At 34.6% G+C, this 18,373-nt stretch overlaps 1 protein-coding gene across 2 annotated transcripts; it reads right to left on the minus strand.

The window, feature by feature from the left end:
• Positions 1-882: 882 nt before the first annotated feature.
• Positions 883-9,848, minus strand: LOC124941464 (sucrose transport protein SUC3). Of its 2 annotated transcripts, XM_047481797.1 has the most exons (15): positions 9,350-9,848; positions 7,822-8,139; positions 7,496-7,561; positions 5,570-5,668; positions 5,417-5,481; positions 5,265-5,349; positions 4,581-4,614; positions 4,322-4,421; positions 4,027-4,102; positions 3,549-3,911; positions 3,326-3,469; positions 2,138-2,362; positions 1,807-1,870; positions 1,672-1,715; positions 883-1,323 (listed from the first exon to the last, which is right to left on the minus strand). In XM_047481797.1, exons 2-15 carry the CDS (start codon positions 8,119-8,121, stop codon positions 1,150-1,152), a joined length of 1,839 nt encoding a protein of 612 aa, XP_047337753.1. In that variant the 5' UTR covers positions 8,122-8,139; positions 9,350-9,848; the 3' UTR covers positions 883-1,149. The 2 variants fall into 2 exon arrangements, with proteins under 2 accessions (XP_047337753.1, XP_047337754.1); XM_047481798.1 differs by lacking the exon at positions 9,350-9,848 and having other exon boundaries at positions 5,417-5,456; positions 7,822-7,893.
• Positions 9,849-18,373: the final 8,525 nt, after the last annotated feature.

Raw genomic sequence — 18,373 nt, forward strand, 5'->3', positions numbered from 1 at the left:
ATGAAGGGAGAAAACAAACTAGATGAATCTTGATAAGATGTTATTTAATATAGGGAAGGGAAAATCAATGAATATTGACTAGATTATGAAGATAGATTTTTCTATAAAATGGAAGGTTGATTATTAATGCAACTGAATCATAGTATAAAAAACTCATTGAATGAAACAAACAATGGAATTATTAAAAATTCGGTCGAGATCAAATATTGGTTGGACATTTTTTATTATAATAATTGCACCTGCATTTTTTTTTATCTTTACTCTATCAATAAAATTAAAGTCTTATAAATTTGAAAGTCATAAATTAACCTAATTTAATATATAATAAAATATATAAAAATTTAATTATATCTAATAAAATATATAATAAAAATAAAAAATAAAAAATAATTCGATTTTCAATTTTATTTTTGAATTGAAATCCCAACTCGAAAATCGAATTGAAAATCGTATTTGAATTCGAATTAGTTTAAAATTCGATTCAAAAACAAAAAATTAAATTCGTTGAATTCGAATTATATGAGGTTAATATAGCCTATAACTAAGAATGGAGTAATAAATTGACATGGGATTATATACCTCTGTTTGCAATGATGTTGATCCTGGTTCACATGGTTGATTTGCTTTTTTTAGTTTCTTGTCCATTTTGATTGAATGCTATATCCTCAGATTTATTTAAACTATGTCATATCTTAACTTATATTTAAAATGTGAACTAATAATGAAATATGATATCTTTTAAAAAATAAATATGTACTAAAAGATTGTTTAATTTTATTTGATTGTTTGTTAATGTTTTGGAAGGATAATTCAATTCATTGGTTGGACTTTGTGAATGAAATTTAAGGAAAATGTCCACTTCACTAAGTATTTGTAACCTATTTTGTAGAAAGAAATGAGTATATAATATGTAGAACTTCAGTATACCAAATTAATTCATACAAAAGACACTCCCTAAACCTCTCTTCCCCAAATGGCAAATGGGCCATCGAAACGATTCTCAGTTGTAATATGAACTATAATCTATCTATATATCTACTATCTATCTATAGATCTCAGTTTACATGTGGGCTAAGTTTTGAATGAATTGAGTTCCATATTTAAAATTCTTTCCATACATATGTTATATACGCCAACCATTTGACCACGTCAACCAAAGTGGAAACTCGGTGATGATCGGTTAGAATTGCTAGAAAGATGAGGCAATTTAAGCATGGCAACTACTCCAGCAGCAAAGGCACTTACAGAAGCTAAAGCGAATGCAGGAATATTTCCTCCCCCAAACAGTGCATCCCATGGACCAGCACCCAGAGATACCATCATCTATCAAAATAACAATCACTAATTATATATAGAATATGATAGATGCTATGCTTTTAACAATTATCCAAAGACAAACAATTTTTGACAAAAATGCACCATCGAAGATGGAATGTTTGACAAGCCTATTTGGTATCATGATACAACAATCTTCGTTTGTTATGATTTCAAAAATCAACATTCATGTAAAATATTAGGAAAAATAGTAGACTAAAGATTATATAAATCATGATTTGGAAAACAATATTATACCAAGCGAAAAACAAAAAATCATTTAGTTTAATTTTAGTTGATTTTCCAATCCGAGGTGAGTTCAATAAGTAGTGGCAAAAGGAAGAAGTGGTGACTTACTTGTGGTACCACAATAGCAAGATTTAAAACACCAATGGCAAGTCCTACATAGAGTAAGTAAGGATTTCATCAAACAAAACTAGTGGGGACATTAATTAAGTTAGAAACAGTTTACAAGGATGATATTGCTCAAACCTTGTCCACCGCCAGAATCGGCTGTCAGTTCTGCCGTAACAGAGAAGGGAACACTATATGTAATCTGCAACAAGATCACACTTCAGATTTGCAATAATTTATGGGTTGGAAATTTTATTTTTTCCTTTTTTCTCTAGAGAACACTAGCACAGCATCTTACTGTCATGACACTCACTTTAATCAAGATATTTTCAGTAAATATTCAATTTGAGACCTCAGCCTCATAAGTTTAAGATTAACCACTTTTAAACTATTTTCGGTGGGTTATTTGGGGGAAATATTGAACCTACACTGTGAAAAGGAAATCACGTCAATTAAAGAAAACGCTTACAGCAAGAGGGAAGCCCAAGAGAGCAAAAACAATAAGAGAGGCAGTTTTGAGTGCTCCACTGCCTCCTTTAGAATCCTCCTCCTCCTCTATCATAGAAACAAAGCTAATTATGGCAGTTCCCGCCATACACAGAAACACTATAAAGTTGCTCAATGCCCAAACAATCCTTGCACCCATCCTTCGACACATCGGTTCAATTAAGAATGAGGTAACACCAAGAACAACCTAGCCACCAAAATAATATTTCAACTCAATATAACAAATGGATATTGACAAATTCACAAAAATTAACCGCATAGGAAGGAGATACTGATGCAAGCCGATTATGGAATTACACGAACAATAAGACAATTGCTCCTTTAATGATAAAGCCCTAATTGGGAATAAGAATGATAAAAACGTTACTACCATAATCTGGGATGACAAAGTGTTCACAACCAAAATAGGAGATGACAACTAAGAAATCAGTCTAACAACTAAACCAAATCACACCTAATCTAATATGTCTAAAGTTTATTTATACTAATAATTTAGGTTAACGGCTGATAGTAAAATGGGCTTAGATTTAGTGGTTTAAATTTGGGATAGAACATGTGGTCCAAGGACCATAATTTCAAATATTAAAACATGACTTATAGCTACTTTCTCTTCCTTTTATTCTTGAGCCTACGAACCCTAACAACACATAACAGATACATTGGGCTGTTTCGGTATACCACTCTTTCATGTTAGATCATGATCCAAAAAGAATATAATTTGATATGTTTGCCAAAAATCACAATGATCAACAATTTGTTTGATTAATCTTCAAATTAATCTAATCATGATCCAGTAAAATAAATAAAAAGTTACAATATAATTTAAAAACTAAGTTGTATACTGAATGTAGCAACAAAAATTACACAATAATTTGGATCATTATCCATAACAAATCTTATACAAGCAGGAAATAGCGTAATCGATGGAAGAAAGGCAAAATCAACAGGCAAAAAGCATGCGAAGGGGACTTTCCAGACTTGTCATACCTTTAAAGGAGTGCAAAAGATGATTAAGATGATCAGGGTGCCAGTACAAGAAAGAATTTCTTAAATTGAATGAAATTGTTAAAGAATACAAGTTTCAAAAAATGATAATGAACATCCGCTTAAAAAAGAAAAAAGGAAAAGAAAATGAATTTTGAACTCTTACTGAATTTAATAGCAGACCAAATGCACCTGCTCTGACACCATGATCATAAGCCTTAACCTCGGATACATCCCCCTTTGGGTTCCCATGATAAACTTCTCTCCCCATCCAATCCGTATCGAAAAGAAAAAATGGAAACCAAGACAACTGCCATGACAAGTCAGTAAGAAAGAAAACAAAGTAACAGGTAAAAATTGAAGCAAGAAAAGAAACAGTTTGTACTTACCCAAGTAAGAGCCATAACTGTAAGTACTCCGTGCATGGCTGGCGGTAAATGTCTCATGCTTGTTAACAGATTTACCAACACAGCCCCAGGACTTTCAGTGATACTATCAATTTGAACTTCCTCATTACTCATATGTTCATCGTTTTTCGAGTTCACTTGCATTTCACAACCATTATAATGATTATGCTTATGTGCACCGTCAGTCACATTTATGTTTGTCTGCTGATTAGAAGATTTAAACGCCCTCTTTTCAAGAACATCCAAGAGAGGAAATGAATCTGATAAATGTGGAGTTGGCTTTGGTGCTAGTGGAACCTCTTTCGCATAGCGGAGAGTCATCAAAGTACATATCGCAAGGAATATCTGCAATAAACATATTAGGTGATATTATTATTCATCAAACTTCATCTATTGGAAATAATCAAGATGTAGCCCAAAACAATTCATATCCATGAATTTTCCGAAAATAATTACTCACCACTGCAATCAGAAATGCTGCCTTAAGATTTCCACAGGCCTCACAGCAAGCTCTGCTAGTTAAGAAAGGAAACCACCTGTTCAAAGTGAAGATATATTACTAACAAGAATGGGAAAGTCTCACAGTGAGATATATTATATGCAATTGAAGAGTCTGAAAAAATAATAAATATGTAGTATAAACAAATAAGAAAAAGAACCGATATATTAATTAAAGAACACTATATTGTTTGATAGGAACAAGAAAATGTTCTATGCTCACTATTAACTCTTGAAATGCAACATTCAGAGAATACCTGTGCCAATTCCCACTAGCACCAGCAGAGAATCCTAGGATGTTACCAACTGCCATCCAACAGCAAAATATAGCATTCGCTGAGTTTCTTTGATCAGGACCTATGATAAGTTAGCATTTGAGATAAGGTAAAAGTGACAAATATACAACAAAAAGACAGAATTAATCATCAAATTCAAAATAAGAAAAAGAAAAAATGTTTGCATGTATAATATTAATATATATATATAAGAGAGAGAGAGAGATGTGGGACACATTACCAGATAAATCAGCCAGAAGAGCACGAGCAGGACCCTGCCACATCACATAGTTAAACACAGATAAATTAGAACAAAATAAGATTTCTCTGTTTAAAAACAAAATAAGTATCAATATATTTATTTATTCACTATATTTTATAAGAGTAGTAATGTTATTTCTTTATAATAATATAAATTTTAATATATTATAATATATATTATATTAAAAAACTTGTTTATATAATTTTATTGTATAATTTTTATTTTATTTTAAATAAAAATAATTATTAACGGTGCCCCGCGGGATTCCCCGAAACCGAAAAAAACCGAACGGGGCGGGGATGGTATTAAAAAAATCCCCGAAATTAAAACGGTGCGGGGACGGTAAATACATTCCCCGCCCCGAACCGCCCCATTGCCATCCCTACTTGTTTGATCTGAGGTTATTTGAATAACCAAGAACCAAGTGGTTATTCACAGATAACCTTGTTTGATGTAGGTTATAGAAAATTGGGTTATTTGGGTAAACAGACATTAGGAATATAAATATATAATGATAAAAGTAGAGGTATTTTGGTTAATTATTTGTAACATATGCCTGATGAGTGATTGTTGATTGGAAAGAGGGCTATTTGAACATCAAACAAGGCCTAATAGTATAAAATTAGTGTACTTGTTATGAGGAAACAAATAATAATAATGCACCTGCACAGTATTGTTTGCAAGATCCAGCATCCAAAATCCAATAACAAATATGACGGCAGCTCTGACTCGCGTACCTTTAAATGTTCTGTAAGTACAAAATTGTTTTAATTAGATTTTAGTATAAACTCCACAGTAAAGAAAATGAAGATTACCTGCAATCCTCTTTTGTGTCTCCTAATAAATAACCAATGTCTGCAGAAAATCCGATAATTATCACCTAAAATAAAAAAAAAAATAGCTAAGTCGATTTACAGGAAATTATATAACTAAATATAAATTATAAAAAAAAGGTTATTAATGCTCACAGCAACAGAAATCATGAGTGATCCAATGAGAATAAAAGGTCTTCTTCTTCCATATCTTGAGGTGCATTTATCACTCCAAATACCCACACAGGGTTGAACCTAGAAAAAACTAATAAAATGAGAACTTTTAAATATATCCATCCAAAAATTTAAAAATCAACTATTGGAATTCTATAGGCTGATGACTAATAACATGACACGTTGTTTTCATCTTTGAGTGGTGGTACGACAGCTAATGGAATTGTCTAATAAGTATGGCTAATTTGGGCTGACAATGAATTTGAAATGAAGATTTGCGAGTATCCAATTATCTAACAACCTAATGTCAATATATATAATGAGTAGGAAACACTAGATTATCAACCAGAATTTTAAAAAAGGATGTTTGTGATGCATGTAGAAAATAGAATAGATACAAAGTAACCTAAATTTGAAGTAATTGTATTATAAAAACAGAATGTTTGAGAATTACAATCAGAGAGAGATGAGATGAGAGAATTCAGAATGGGACTGAGAAACCAGAACCTTGACTTTAAGACTAAACAAATCTACGCCTAAACTCTTACATCTGGGATCTATTTGTACTAATCTCTCCGATTTGGGCTGACAACAAGTGGGCTTGATATAAAAAATATAAAAGACTGAGTCACATGTCCAAAAATTTAAAGATTGGCTAGTACAAAACTTAAAAACTAAATGAAAGCCACAAGAACCAATAGGGATTAACTATATCATCATGTCCTCATTCAGCTTGACTCCGAAGAAAATAGTTTATTAGAACTTTTTAAAAATTAAGTAAATTATAGTTAGGCCATAAGAGGTGGATATCCCCAGCCTCCTTGAGAGGTCCTGGGTTCGAGCCGTCATGCGGCAAGTTCTGGTTAAATGGTTAACTGTGTTTGCGGGCTATATGCTTAACCCCCTTGTGGCCACATTTTTCGTTCTAAAAAATTAAGTACATTATAGTTAGGCCATTTAATATGCTGACAGAAGTCCACAATAGAAAATAAAAAATAAATAAATAGATAAAGGATAGACTGCCAATATCCAAAATGGTAGAGTCAATAGGAACAATTTGGGATAGATTACAACTCTAATTTCAACTGCATTACTAATACTCCCATTTATCAGAAAACTAAAGATGGAAAATATACCACATACATAGTTGAATCTCTAATAGGTTAGATTGAAAATATGGCAATCTTGCTGGATGAAGAGGCTCATGAAGCACAAAGGTGGTGTAGGGTTAAGGCTTTTCGGTATAACAAACACCAAGACATTCCTATAATAATGAAGTAGGTACTATTATCTCTGAAGAAACCTGAAATATTATATCAATTTAACAACCACATGAGCAAATCCAACTTTTAGGTAAATTGCTAAAGGTTCACCTTTATTCGATGAATCATTCTATATTTAGTCGTGTTTAACAACATATCACTTAATCTCAATGATGAAGTTGATTTGACCATTGTTATATAAAACCGCTCAATTATTTAGAGTCTCTCAAATTAAGCTAGAAAAAAGATAAGCAAACAAATCTAGCTTAACTCAGTAAGTTATAAATAACTCAACTCGATTATCTACTAGGAGCTTCCAAAAGACAATTTTAACCTGCGGAATTAATCAAATTTCGTCTTTATACAACTATCACAATATTAGTTTCATATTCTATTCCAACTTTTCAGTTTGAAGAAAAATACCTTACTTCTAGTTAAGCAAAACAAATAATCACATAACTTATTCGTGCAGAAAAAAGTAGTTGATAACTCGTCGTGGACACCTGCTAAAAGAAACAATCACTTGATAGACCCCAATCCAAGGGATACCACATACAAATAATGGATATGAGACACCCATAAGGTACTTAAATTAACAATAAGAAGTTACACAAACAGAAATGTTTAAAACGTAACTGTCACTTACCACAAGACCTGTGATAGGACCACACAGCCAGATAAATGATGAAAAGGCATGTTGTATTCCAAGTGTCTGCAACAATGACATAACATATATGTGTTCTTAGTCTTATAGTTTAAGATAAAGAACTGCTCTAGACATTATTGGCAACAAAACCGCTAAAACAAGCATACATTACTATATCAACAACTAGTTAATATAGAGTGAGTGAATACATTGTACTCATCGGAAGAGCAATTATAACAGTGAAGATTCAAGAACTGAATATATCCTATCACACTAATGTCAGGTTTCAATTCCCAGAATGTACAGAAGATGGGGGAGACGCTAACCTGAATGTAAGGTGTGAGAAGAGAAAGTTGCAGTGCCCAGCCAAACTGTACACCAGCAGCAATCGTACAGCTCAGGATTAAGGTAGGCAAACTAGTGTTCTTTGGTGGTGGCGATGGCTGAGCTTGAGGCGAATTCATGGAGAGATCAGAAAATGTTCCGTCTGATTCCCTAGGTCTATCGTGATTACCATGGAACTCAAATCGATAATGATCGTGATGAAAATGTTCGTCAGCGCCCACTAATTCTACTTCTGCCTGCCTCAGATTCTTGTAAGGGACTCGGTTTGACACCAAATCCATGCGTCCCAGGATATTAAACTGGTAAAACAAGATTTGACATATCAATAAACGTGTGAAATTTATACTAAAGAATGTCCATTGAATTGCAGAATGATCTATTTCATTGCCTACTGTGATCAGTAAACAAAGTTGTGATGGTGATTTTAAATCGCAACAAGAGGACTGAAAAACGTCTTGAAAGTCGCCTCCATGGTATACTCCTTGAGAAACCGGAAAAGAATCTGAAGGCACACACGTCATGCGAACCAGAAATTAAGGCTCCGACTATGTCCCGCACGTCAGTCTAAAAGACAAAATCCCTACTTCAAATCTTTTTCTAGCTTAAATGATTTGTTTGTCTCTTCATTACTTTCAATTTTTTATGGTTTTTAGGAATTTTCTATTTTTATGATTTGTATTTTATTGCATCCGTACAAATGTACCCTTTGTCGGGGATCAGGATGGTCGTAATTCTTTCATTGAATTGATTGTTTCATTTAGATTTTTCCTTTTTATGTGTTTTGTAGTTTTCTATTTTTGTATTTTATTCTACAAGTTTTTCTTTTGAATTAGGCTTTAACATCCCTAATCATGCTTAATCATCCCATAGTAACAATCGTATCATCTTGCAATGAAGACGCATATGAACATCATACCAATTCAAGTTCATCCAATCTTAATTCAATGCTCAATTACTTATCATCAAAATCATATCAAATTTGCAATTAAAGGTACATAGATATCATGTCAATTCAATCTCAATTCTTCAATTCAATATCAAATGAATATCATTCATAATTGGACACACAAGAATTATCATGTTGACTCAAACTTAATCATCGTGTCAAATGTTAGTCATCAATCGAGGCTGACTAATACCCACTTATATCCTGTCAAAGACACTTAAGACAAGAGAAATCATCTTTCAAACCAATCCAGAAGGTGAAGAAATATTCATATTCTTACTTTCTCTTCTTATTCAAATAAAATCAAATAACACAAAACAATGTTAGAGACTCTACAGGACTATCCCAAGCATTTGAATCATGGAATCAAATCACATTCATGGAATCAAACAATGCTTCAACAGGCAACTCTTAATCACTCCAACAAATTCTCATTCAATTGAATTAAACCATAACACAGTAGGTATCATTCAATACACTCAGATCATGGCACTTGAGAAGGAATCAATCAACATTTAAAATCTAGCACAATATGATTGTAACAAAATAGAGGTGATCCATACCTAACAAAAGAAGGAGCCACGTCTGGACGTTTGCTTCAGAGAATGAGTAGTCATCTGGTTGCCAGAGATTTAATGTCCATTTGTCGTCTAGGGGAGGAATATCGGGAGGCTATGGACTTGCAGATGAAAATGCTCCGGATGAGCTAACGTCCACACTAGAATTTCGTCAGGCCTTCTATATTCTAGGAAATCACGAGTTGTCCGGCATTCGAATTTTTCTTCTGGCTTAATATTCTGAATTCAGGGAAGGATGAAGCGACTTGTAGCGATTGAAGGAGAAAATTGAAGATCTCTTATGCTGGAATTCGCCTTTGGCTGTTCTCTCCTCTCTCGCGGCCGGAAATTCTGGCTCTTATCTCTGGTCTACTACAGATCCAAAACTGCCCAAAACCAAAAGCCCTCAGATCCCTTTCTCTTGTTAGATCTCCCTTTCAGTTATGTCGGCTCTTTCTTTTTTTCCTTTTTCTTGAGTTTGTATTCCCTCTTCCCAAATTCGGCATCTTGAATGTTAATTGTTGTTGAATGCCAAGCTGTCATATACGTATTTTTTTTTAATTTAAATGAATAAAGGGAAATGGGATCAAGTGATTTTAGGGCCTTATTTCCTCTAATTGCCGGGCATAAAATTAAATGCGTTTGTGACACTTTTTTTTGGACAAAAATGCCCCTATTACGTCACGCAACCTAAGATTTGGTATGTGAAATGTTTTGATGAGACATGCAAGTGGAGATTGCGTGCTGTGAAAGGTAATTTGTCTGAGATGTTTGAGATTCGGAAATTTAACCAACAACACTCATGCTCAGTTTTGTCGAGGCCAGAGAAAAAAATGCAAACACCGACATGTGTTATTGGGCAGTGCATGAAGAGTAAGTACATGGACCATCACCAAAACCATTTGCCTAAAAAAATAATTGAAGACATGCAGTCAACTTATGGGATATTTTTGACTTATAATAAGGTTTGGAGGGCAAGGGAAAGGGCTTTAATGGCGGTGCGAGGAACAGTAGAGGATTCCTATGGAAAATTGGCATCATACATTTACATGTTGGAGAAAAAAAATCTTGGTACCATAATAGACATCCAGACAGACGAGCTCGGCCACTTCAAGTATATGTTCATGTCCCTAGGCTTCTCAATTAGGGGTTTTAAAGCCTTTTGTCGTCCTGTATTGTGCGTTGATGCCAATTTTCTTAAGCACAAGGTGGGAGGTCAACTATTGGTGGCTATTGCATTGGATGCGAATGAGCAACTATATCATGTTGCATTCGGCGTTGTTGATTCAGAGAATAATAACTCCTAGACTTATTTTATGCAAAAACTTAGAGAAGCAATTGGATTAGTTGATGATCTTGTTTTCGTATCCGATAGACACCCAAGCATCGCCAATGCCTTGTGTGTTGTTTTTCCAGAAACAGACCACAGTGCGTGTACATATCACATAAAGATGAATATTATGGCCACATTCAAAACTGATAATTGTCATATGGAGTTTGATTTGGCTTCTCGTGCGTACAATATCCCCCACTTTAATCGGTTTTTTGACAAGATCAAGGTTAAAGATCATAGGATTGTTTCCTATTTGGAAGAAATTGGATTCCAAAGATGGAGTAGAACATTTTCCCCCGGTAAACGATACAATCAACTCACAAGCAATTATGCTGAGAGTTTTAATAGTCAGAGCAGGGAAGCCAGAAAGTATCCCATTTCAGCAATGACTGAGTATTTAAGATTCACAATACAACATTGGTTTAATGATAGAAGAGAAAAAGTGTCCAACCACCAAGAACTTTTATCTCCAATGTATGAAAAGTTATTACGTGAGGGTTTTGAAAAGGCCAGATTCTATACCATATCATCGTTTAACCGATTCGAGTTATATGTGCATGACAATGAGTCCCATTTTAAAGTCAATTTGAAAGACAATGACTGCACTTGTAGTGTATTTGAAATCTATGATCTTCCTTGTACGCATGCATTGGCTATTGCCTGTCACCGGAATGTGGTTTCTTATGATTTATGCTCAAGGTATTATTCAACTCAAAAATAATATATATTTAACCAACTTTTTAATCGTTTTATTTTCCTTCTCATAGGTATTACACAACTGTATCTTGGTTGAATGCATATGCGGATACATGTTATCCTATTGGTGATGAAAACAATTGGGATGTTCCAGAAATTATCAAGCAACGCATGTGCCTAAAACCACCTGTACCAACATGTAAAGCAGTGATGCCTACACCATCTACTACAAGAGCAAGAGCATCATCATCTCAGCAGCATGAACCATCATCATCTCAGAAGCATGAGTCATCATCATCTCAGCAGCATGAGCCATCATCTCAGCTGTACGAGCCATCATCTCATATGTACGAGACTTTAATTTAGAAGAGCATCAATGAACTTGTTGTAGAATGAACTTGGTTATTCTAGAATGAACTTCTTTCACATAGACTTATTACCATTCATACTTTGTTGTCTTGTAAGTTCGTAATATAAATTGTGACTGAATATCTACCAAGTGTAGTGTTAATGTTGTTTTTGTATATTGTCCCACTTGTTTCTATATATTTTGTTCTAACATCAGGTTGGGCAAGCGTTTCCTCAGAACTTGTGTAGCCTTTTGCCCTTTTCTACAACTTTATGAGTAGGCATGTTATTCGAAGCATCTTATGGTCCTTTTGCTTTTCCATACCACACAGAAATTCCAAAGAGTGCTTGTCCTTGGATTACTTGGCTTTACCTTATGTATATTAGCACCTTTGATATTGTCATTCCTTCTTGTATATTCCTTCTTGTGGTCTCTAGATGATTAGTTTTGTTTATTAAGTCAGACGCAACCTACGTGACGTAACTGCATTCGCGTGACACAACTGCATTCTTCACCTTCTCCTCCTTTTCCTTCTTATCCACTTCTTCAACGTTCTCCACTTCTTCTTTCTTCTCCACTTCTTCATTCTCATTCACCTTCTCAACATTCTCCACTTCTTCTTTCTTCTCCGCTTCTTCATTCATCGAATCCTTCTCAACGTTCTCCACTTCTTCATCCATTGGATCCTTCTCAATGTCCTCCTCTTCAACAATGTTCTCAATCGGATCTTTCTCAACGTTCTTCACTTCGACAATGTTCTCAATCGGATCCTTCTCAATGTCCTCCTCTTCGACAATGTTCTCAATCAGATCATTCTTCTCCATATCATTAACCATATCATTCTCATTCTTCTTCTCCTCCGCTTCAACATTGTCCTGCAAAATGGCTCCAATATTCGAATCTACATTATCGTCATCCATATCATTCACCTTCTCATTCTCCTACAAAATGGAAAAAAAATAGCTTTAGGTCATTTGCGTGACGCAACCGCGTGACGTAACTGCATTCGCGTGATGCAATTGTGTGACGCAACTGCGTACACAATCATAACATTTTTAATCTAACATTGAAGATGCATTGCACGAATTACCTGATATGTCTTCTCATCTAGTTTGGCTATTACTATGGCCGTATGGTTGACGAACGTGTTGCTTAGACTAAGAATCATCTTTTAAAACAGAATAAAGTTGTTTTGTTGATTCACTTTGATGTCTCTTATGCCTCCCTTCATCTCTTCGACATCTTTCTTCATCTCTTCGACATATTTCTTCATCTCCGAGACATCTTTCTTCATCTCATGACATATACATCGAATAGGAGATGTCGGTGATGATGCAAGTGCTGAAGTTGTGGTTTGGGGACTAATGGGACTAGGGGGAGGTTGCCTACGATACATGTTGGTTGCTTTGCTGGGAGCTACATCATATTCAAGCTTCCTCTTCCTCTTCGAAGGTTGGACAGTAGTATGTTCTTCATCTTCATCAACATCTTCATCTTCATCTTCATCTGATTCCGCTTCAGCCTTTCTCTTTCTCCCCCTTCAGTAACTCTCTCAAATAAATCATCGAATGAATTGTCAATTTGTTCAAAATCCTCCCCATTGTACAATCTCTTCTCCGTGGAGGACTCTTCCAACGTAGACAAAACAATGCTATGAAGGGCAGAATGTACTTCCTGAATGGTGTTCTTCCTTTTGGATTGATACCTTGGGCGTAAAGGGCCATCAACATTCTTCCTTATGGCGAATCTAGGGACAAAGCTTTGGATAACCTCATAATTCCACACTTGTAGTGCTAGTGCAAACCCATAAACGTTATAAGAAAAAGTATTAGTAACTCCAGTCCCCATCTTGGACATATATAAGGACCTATGACGTTTCATATCCTGGTTAAGACCCTTCATGGTGACTCTAAAAGACACCTTTCCCCATGGAAATCGGAGGAAATCTTCAACATCTTCAACTATATGGATGATTTTGACATTTATAATTCGTCTTGGGTCAAATGAAAAGAGGTACTGGCAAATAAAGCATATCAGCCCCATCTTCCATGCGTCTTCCTTATCGGTGCATGTCATAAAAGCAGATTCCATCTCGTGCATTCGAACTATCATATTCCTTTTGAAATACTTTATCAACAAGGGTGGACAACCTCGACATTCATCTTTGTATTCAGGCCATCTGTCGAAGTTGAGGCCTGTAATCAAGGCATACTCTTTCATACCAAAAGTCGGTTCCTCCCCATTCAAGTTGAAAATCATCCGATTCGAATTGGACTTAACCTTCCGAAGCAGCATTTGATGTAGAATTGTTCCTAAGAACAACAAGTGCGAGACTCCTTTGAATAAGTACTGAAATTGGAAATTAAGAGCGCCCTCCATAAGATCCATTTTTTCAAATCTATCAGATATTTTTTTTAGGGCTTGGACAGATTTCAAAGAAATCCTACCAGGAAAATCAGGAACGATGTCTTCCATATACAAAAGGAAAAACAAAAACAACATTGCTGGTGAAAACCTTTTACAACAAATATAAACAAATAAGAAGCAACCGTCAATCGCTAGAAACAACCGTCAATCGCGAGACGCAACCACGAGATGCAACCCTAAAACCTAACATAAACCATGAACCATTTGCAAGACGCAACCCTAAACCCTAACATAAACCCTAAACCATTCGGAAGACGAAACAAAGTTAAACCCTAAAACAAAAACCAATAAAACTAACACTAACCTGATTACCGATGAAGTCGATGAATGAACGAGAAGACGAAGATGAACAGGAAGAGTCGTCGAGGCAGGTGCGAGAGAGAGAGCAAGAAGAGTCGTCGAGGCAGGTGCGAGAGAGCAATATGAAATAAATTATAAGCCTTCAAATAAAACCCAAGAGATATGAAATAAATTGTGACACGTGTTAGCGTGACGCAACTGCGTGACACAACCGCGAGATGCAACTGCGTGACGCAACTGCGAGACATAACTGCGTGACGCAACCAACATGATAGCCCATCAACACCTGCATTCAACGAATCAAGACGAATCAATTTCGTTCTATAAAGAAATAAACACTAACCTTCATCTATAAACGAAATAAACACAAAACATTGATCTATAAAAGAAAATAGTGAAAATTTTATCTTTGGTCGTCATCGTTCACCGTTGGAGCTTCGCAGTTCGCCGTTGGAAGTTCTTCGTCGTTATTCGCCGTTGAATATAGTGGAATGCTGTTCTTCGACGTTGTGGTCTTTGCTTCGCCGATGAAAAGAAGAGAAAGTCTTCTCCGCCATTAGGGTTTAGAGCGGAAAAGACCGAGAAGAGAGAGAAAATGAAGCAACAAATGAAAAAAAAAGGTTTTATGGGTTTCGGTTGCGAGATGCAATTGAAATTGCGTCTCGCGAAAGGGTAAAATTGTCCAAAAAAATAAAAGGTGTCACCAGCGCTTTTTATTTTAAGCGCTGGTCAAAAAGTCAAATAACCCAATATTTAGGGTCATTTGATCAAATTCCCCCAAGGCAGCTCGGAATCCAATAGTTTAACAAACAACAATTAAACATTTTCCATGCCAAAAATAAGAATACAAATCGTCAAAATTATGACTTCTTATTTGAGTCAATAAAAATTTCTAATTTGGAATAACTTCATCATTTGAAATGGTTTATTATTAAAATTATATAAAAACGAGTTTTTTTCTTAACGATTTTAAACGCAATTAATATATTATTTACGTGTTATTTATATAAAAAAAAGTGGTCGTCGTTAATATCATATCTGATCATCATCAATTGACAATCTTCAATGCTTTTCGACTACCCAACATCTTCAACATTAGTTGTCATCAATTTCATACATCTTAATTAATCCATTCATCTTCTCTTCTATCCCGCCCCTTCCATTAACTTAATCAAATCTTCTATCTCTAATAACCAATCTCCATTTGAATCCATTGAATGCACTACTTCCTCGAATTTCTCCTCTCATAGTTGAAACCCAATCATCAAGCTCAAGCATTGACAGAGTTGTTGAGTTGTCTTGAATTAATGGTACAAAGAAAAAGAATAGTAAATAAAATGAAAGTATATACTTTTGGCGTATAATCTCGATTTAAGGAAATAAGATTTACACAAAAAAAATTAATTTATTGTTATGTTAATATAACTAGGAAAATATTGTGATAATATTTTAAAGATTTTTTGTCAAGATGTTAGTGTTGACCTAGTTGAAGCTTATTTAAAGGTGCAGTTGGACACTTTAAAAAGTTGAAGTCTTTGCATTGAGAGTATCGTTTTCAATCTCAGTTTTGTATTTATTAGGGTTTCGGAGGACCGAGTGATATATAAACTCGTGTCATAACCATATACTATCTTGATATATTATATATTATATTCTCATTAATAAGATTCTTTTTTCTGGTGGACGTAGCCAAGTTTTATCTTGGTTAACCACGTTAAAATCAACATCTTTCTTTATTGTTTACATCATCTTACGTATTCTCATTATAAAAACTAGTATTAAAGCCAATGTTAAACTCAATTGTTTGTTTTTTAATTGAGACGACATTAGTAAAAATTAAGATTGAGAAATGTTGACAAACATGTGGAGTTAGAACTACTCTACAAAAGGAGAAAGAACCTCACATTGAGAGTCAGTTGCCATAGCATGAACAATTAAATTCTCAATCGTCCAAAGTTATTCATGAGAGTATAGTTTATGATCGGTTAAGGATGATTGAAGTTAGACCACCTCAGAGATACGGTTATAAAGATATGATTGGTTATGAACTATAGGTTGTTAAGGAGGGGGTGAATACTTCTTAACCATCCACCTATAAAGAAGTTGTATCCGGTTTTGAAGCTACACAGTGGTTCATAGCAATGGAAGATGAGATGGAATCACTTCACAAGAATTATACTTGTGAGTTAGTCTCATTGCCTACATGGAGAAATGTTATTATTTACAAATGGGTTTTCAAGAAGAAAAAGGAAGGGATATCAGTTGTTGAGGGAGTCAAGTTTAAAGCTCGAGTTGTTGCAAGGGGGTTCAATTATAAATAGGGAGTAGACTATAACGATATTTTCTCACCAGTAGTCAAACATACTTCTATTAGGGTGTTTCTAGCAATAGTGACACATCAAGATTTGGAGCTCGAACAACTTTATGTAAAAACAGTCTTTCTACATAGAGAGCTAAAAGAAGAGATATGCATGACTTAGTCAGATAGTTTTCAGGTTCTAAGAAAGGAAAAAATATGTTTGCAAGCTGAAGAAGTCTTTATACGGACTTAAGTAATCTTCAAGGCAGTGGTATAAGAAGTTTGATAACTTTATGATGTCTTTTAGCTACAAAAGGAGTGCATATGGTTGTTGTGTGTACTACAATAGGTTGAAAGAGAACTCCTTCATCTACCTAGTTATGTATGTAGATGACATGTTGGTAGCAGCAAAGAACAAAACAGATGTTCAGAAGTTAAAAGATTTTTTTTTCTAAATGTTGAGTTTGAGATGAAGGATCTAGGAGTAGGTCAGAAAATTCTAGGAATGGAGATTCTTAGAGATAAAGGTCAGAAAAACTTTTTTAACACAAAAATGTTACATTAAGAAGGTGTTGTCAAGACATATGAAGAGAATGAATATATGACTCGAGTTCCTTATGCTAGCATAATAAGAGTTTGATGTATGTTATGATATGTACAAGACTAGATATGACACAAGTAGTAAGTATTGTTATGAACAGATTTATGGTACAACCAAGGAAGGAGCACTGACAAACTATAAAGAGGATATTCAGATATCTACTAAGAACATTTAATGTTGGTCTCATATATGAAGGTGATACACAATGTCTAATTACTAGTTATTCATATTATAATATATCAAGATATTGTTTTGCTAAAACAATAGGGTTTATGGGGGTCCCTGAAGTTGTCAGTATGATCAAATATAACTATTGAGATGGTATTCTTGAGGAGTATTATAACATATCAAGATGTGGACTCTACTGAAATAACATGTCTTATGGGGTCGCAGAATATTGGTAGGTGTAGAAACCACCATTGAGATGGTCATTCTTGAGGAGCAGTATGATAAATCAAGATGCAGGCTCCACTAAAATAATAGGACTTATGGGGTCGCTGAAGTTATCAGCAGGAGTAGAAATAATCGTTGAAATGGTCATTCTCGATGAGTAGTATGATAGATTAAAATACGGGATCTAATAATATATTTCTTTGTTAGCAATTACATTTTTCTCGTAGTTCCGATTGCTTCTCTTTTGAATTCAAACTAGTTTGAGTTTATGGCTTCAGGGACTCGAGTAATGACCACAAGAGAAGTTAACATATCTATAAAGTAGTTCTAATTTCTCGGTGCATGAATGAAGAACAGTTGTTCGAGCTTGTCGATGAGCTGTGTGAGATAGTTGTGGTAAGACTTTAGATTTTATCCTTTCACTTGCCATTCATAAATAGCTTGTGATATAACCAGATTCAAATCACTAATTACATCTATCTTACTAGCACCCTTTTCGTATGTTAGTTTCACACTTCATATTCGGCTTTATTGTTCGTAACATGGTAATCTAGCTTCACCAATGTTGGGTTATAGGTGTTGGTAGGGTTTATTAATAGAATTCCTATATTGTAACCTTGTTTGCCCAAAGT

Source organism: Impatiens glandulifera, chromosome 6, assembly GCF_907164915.1.
Source record: "Impatiens glandulifera chromosome 6, dImpGla2.1, whole genome shotgun sequence".
Classification (NCBI taxonomy): Eukaryota; Viridiplantae; Streptophyta; class Magnoliopsida; order Ericales; family Balsaminaceae; genus Impatiens; species Impatiens glandulifera.

Excerpts from the sequence above, each read along its gene's own strand:
- LOC124941464 (XM_047481797.1), bottom strand. The coding sequence starts at position 8,121 with ATGGATTTGGTGTCAAACCGAGTCCCTTACAAGAATCTGAGGCAGGCA. Across the intron at positions 5,669-7,495 it reads GTCCTATCACAGGTCTTGTG|GTTCAACCCTGTGTGGGTAT; the intron begins GTAAGTGACAGT and ends AGTTTTTTCTAG. Across the intron at positions 4,103-4,321 it reads GCTAGTGGGAATTGGCACAG|GTGGTTTCCTTTCTTAACTA; the intron begins GTATTCTCTGAA and ends CACTTTGAACAG.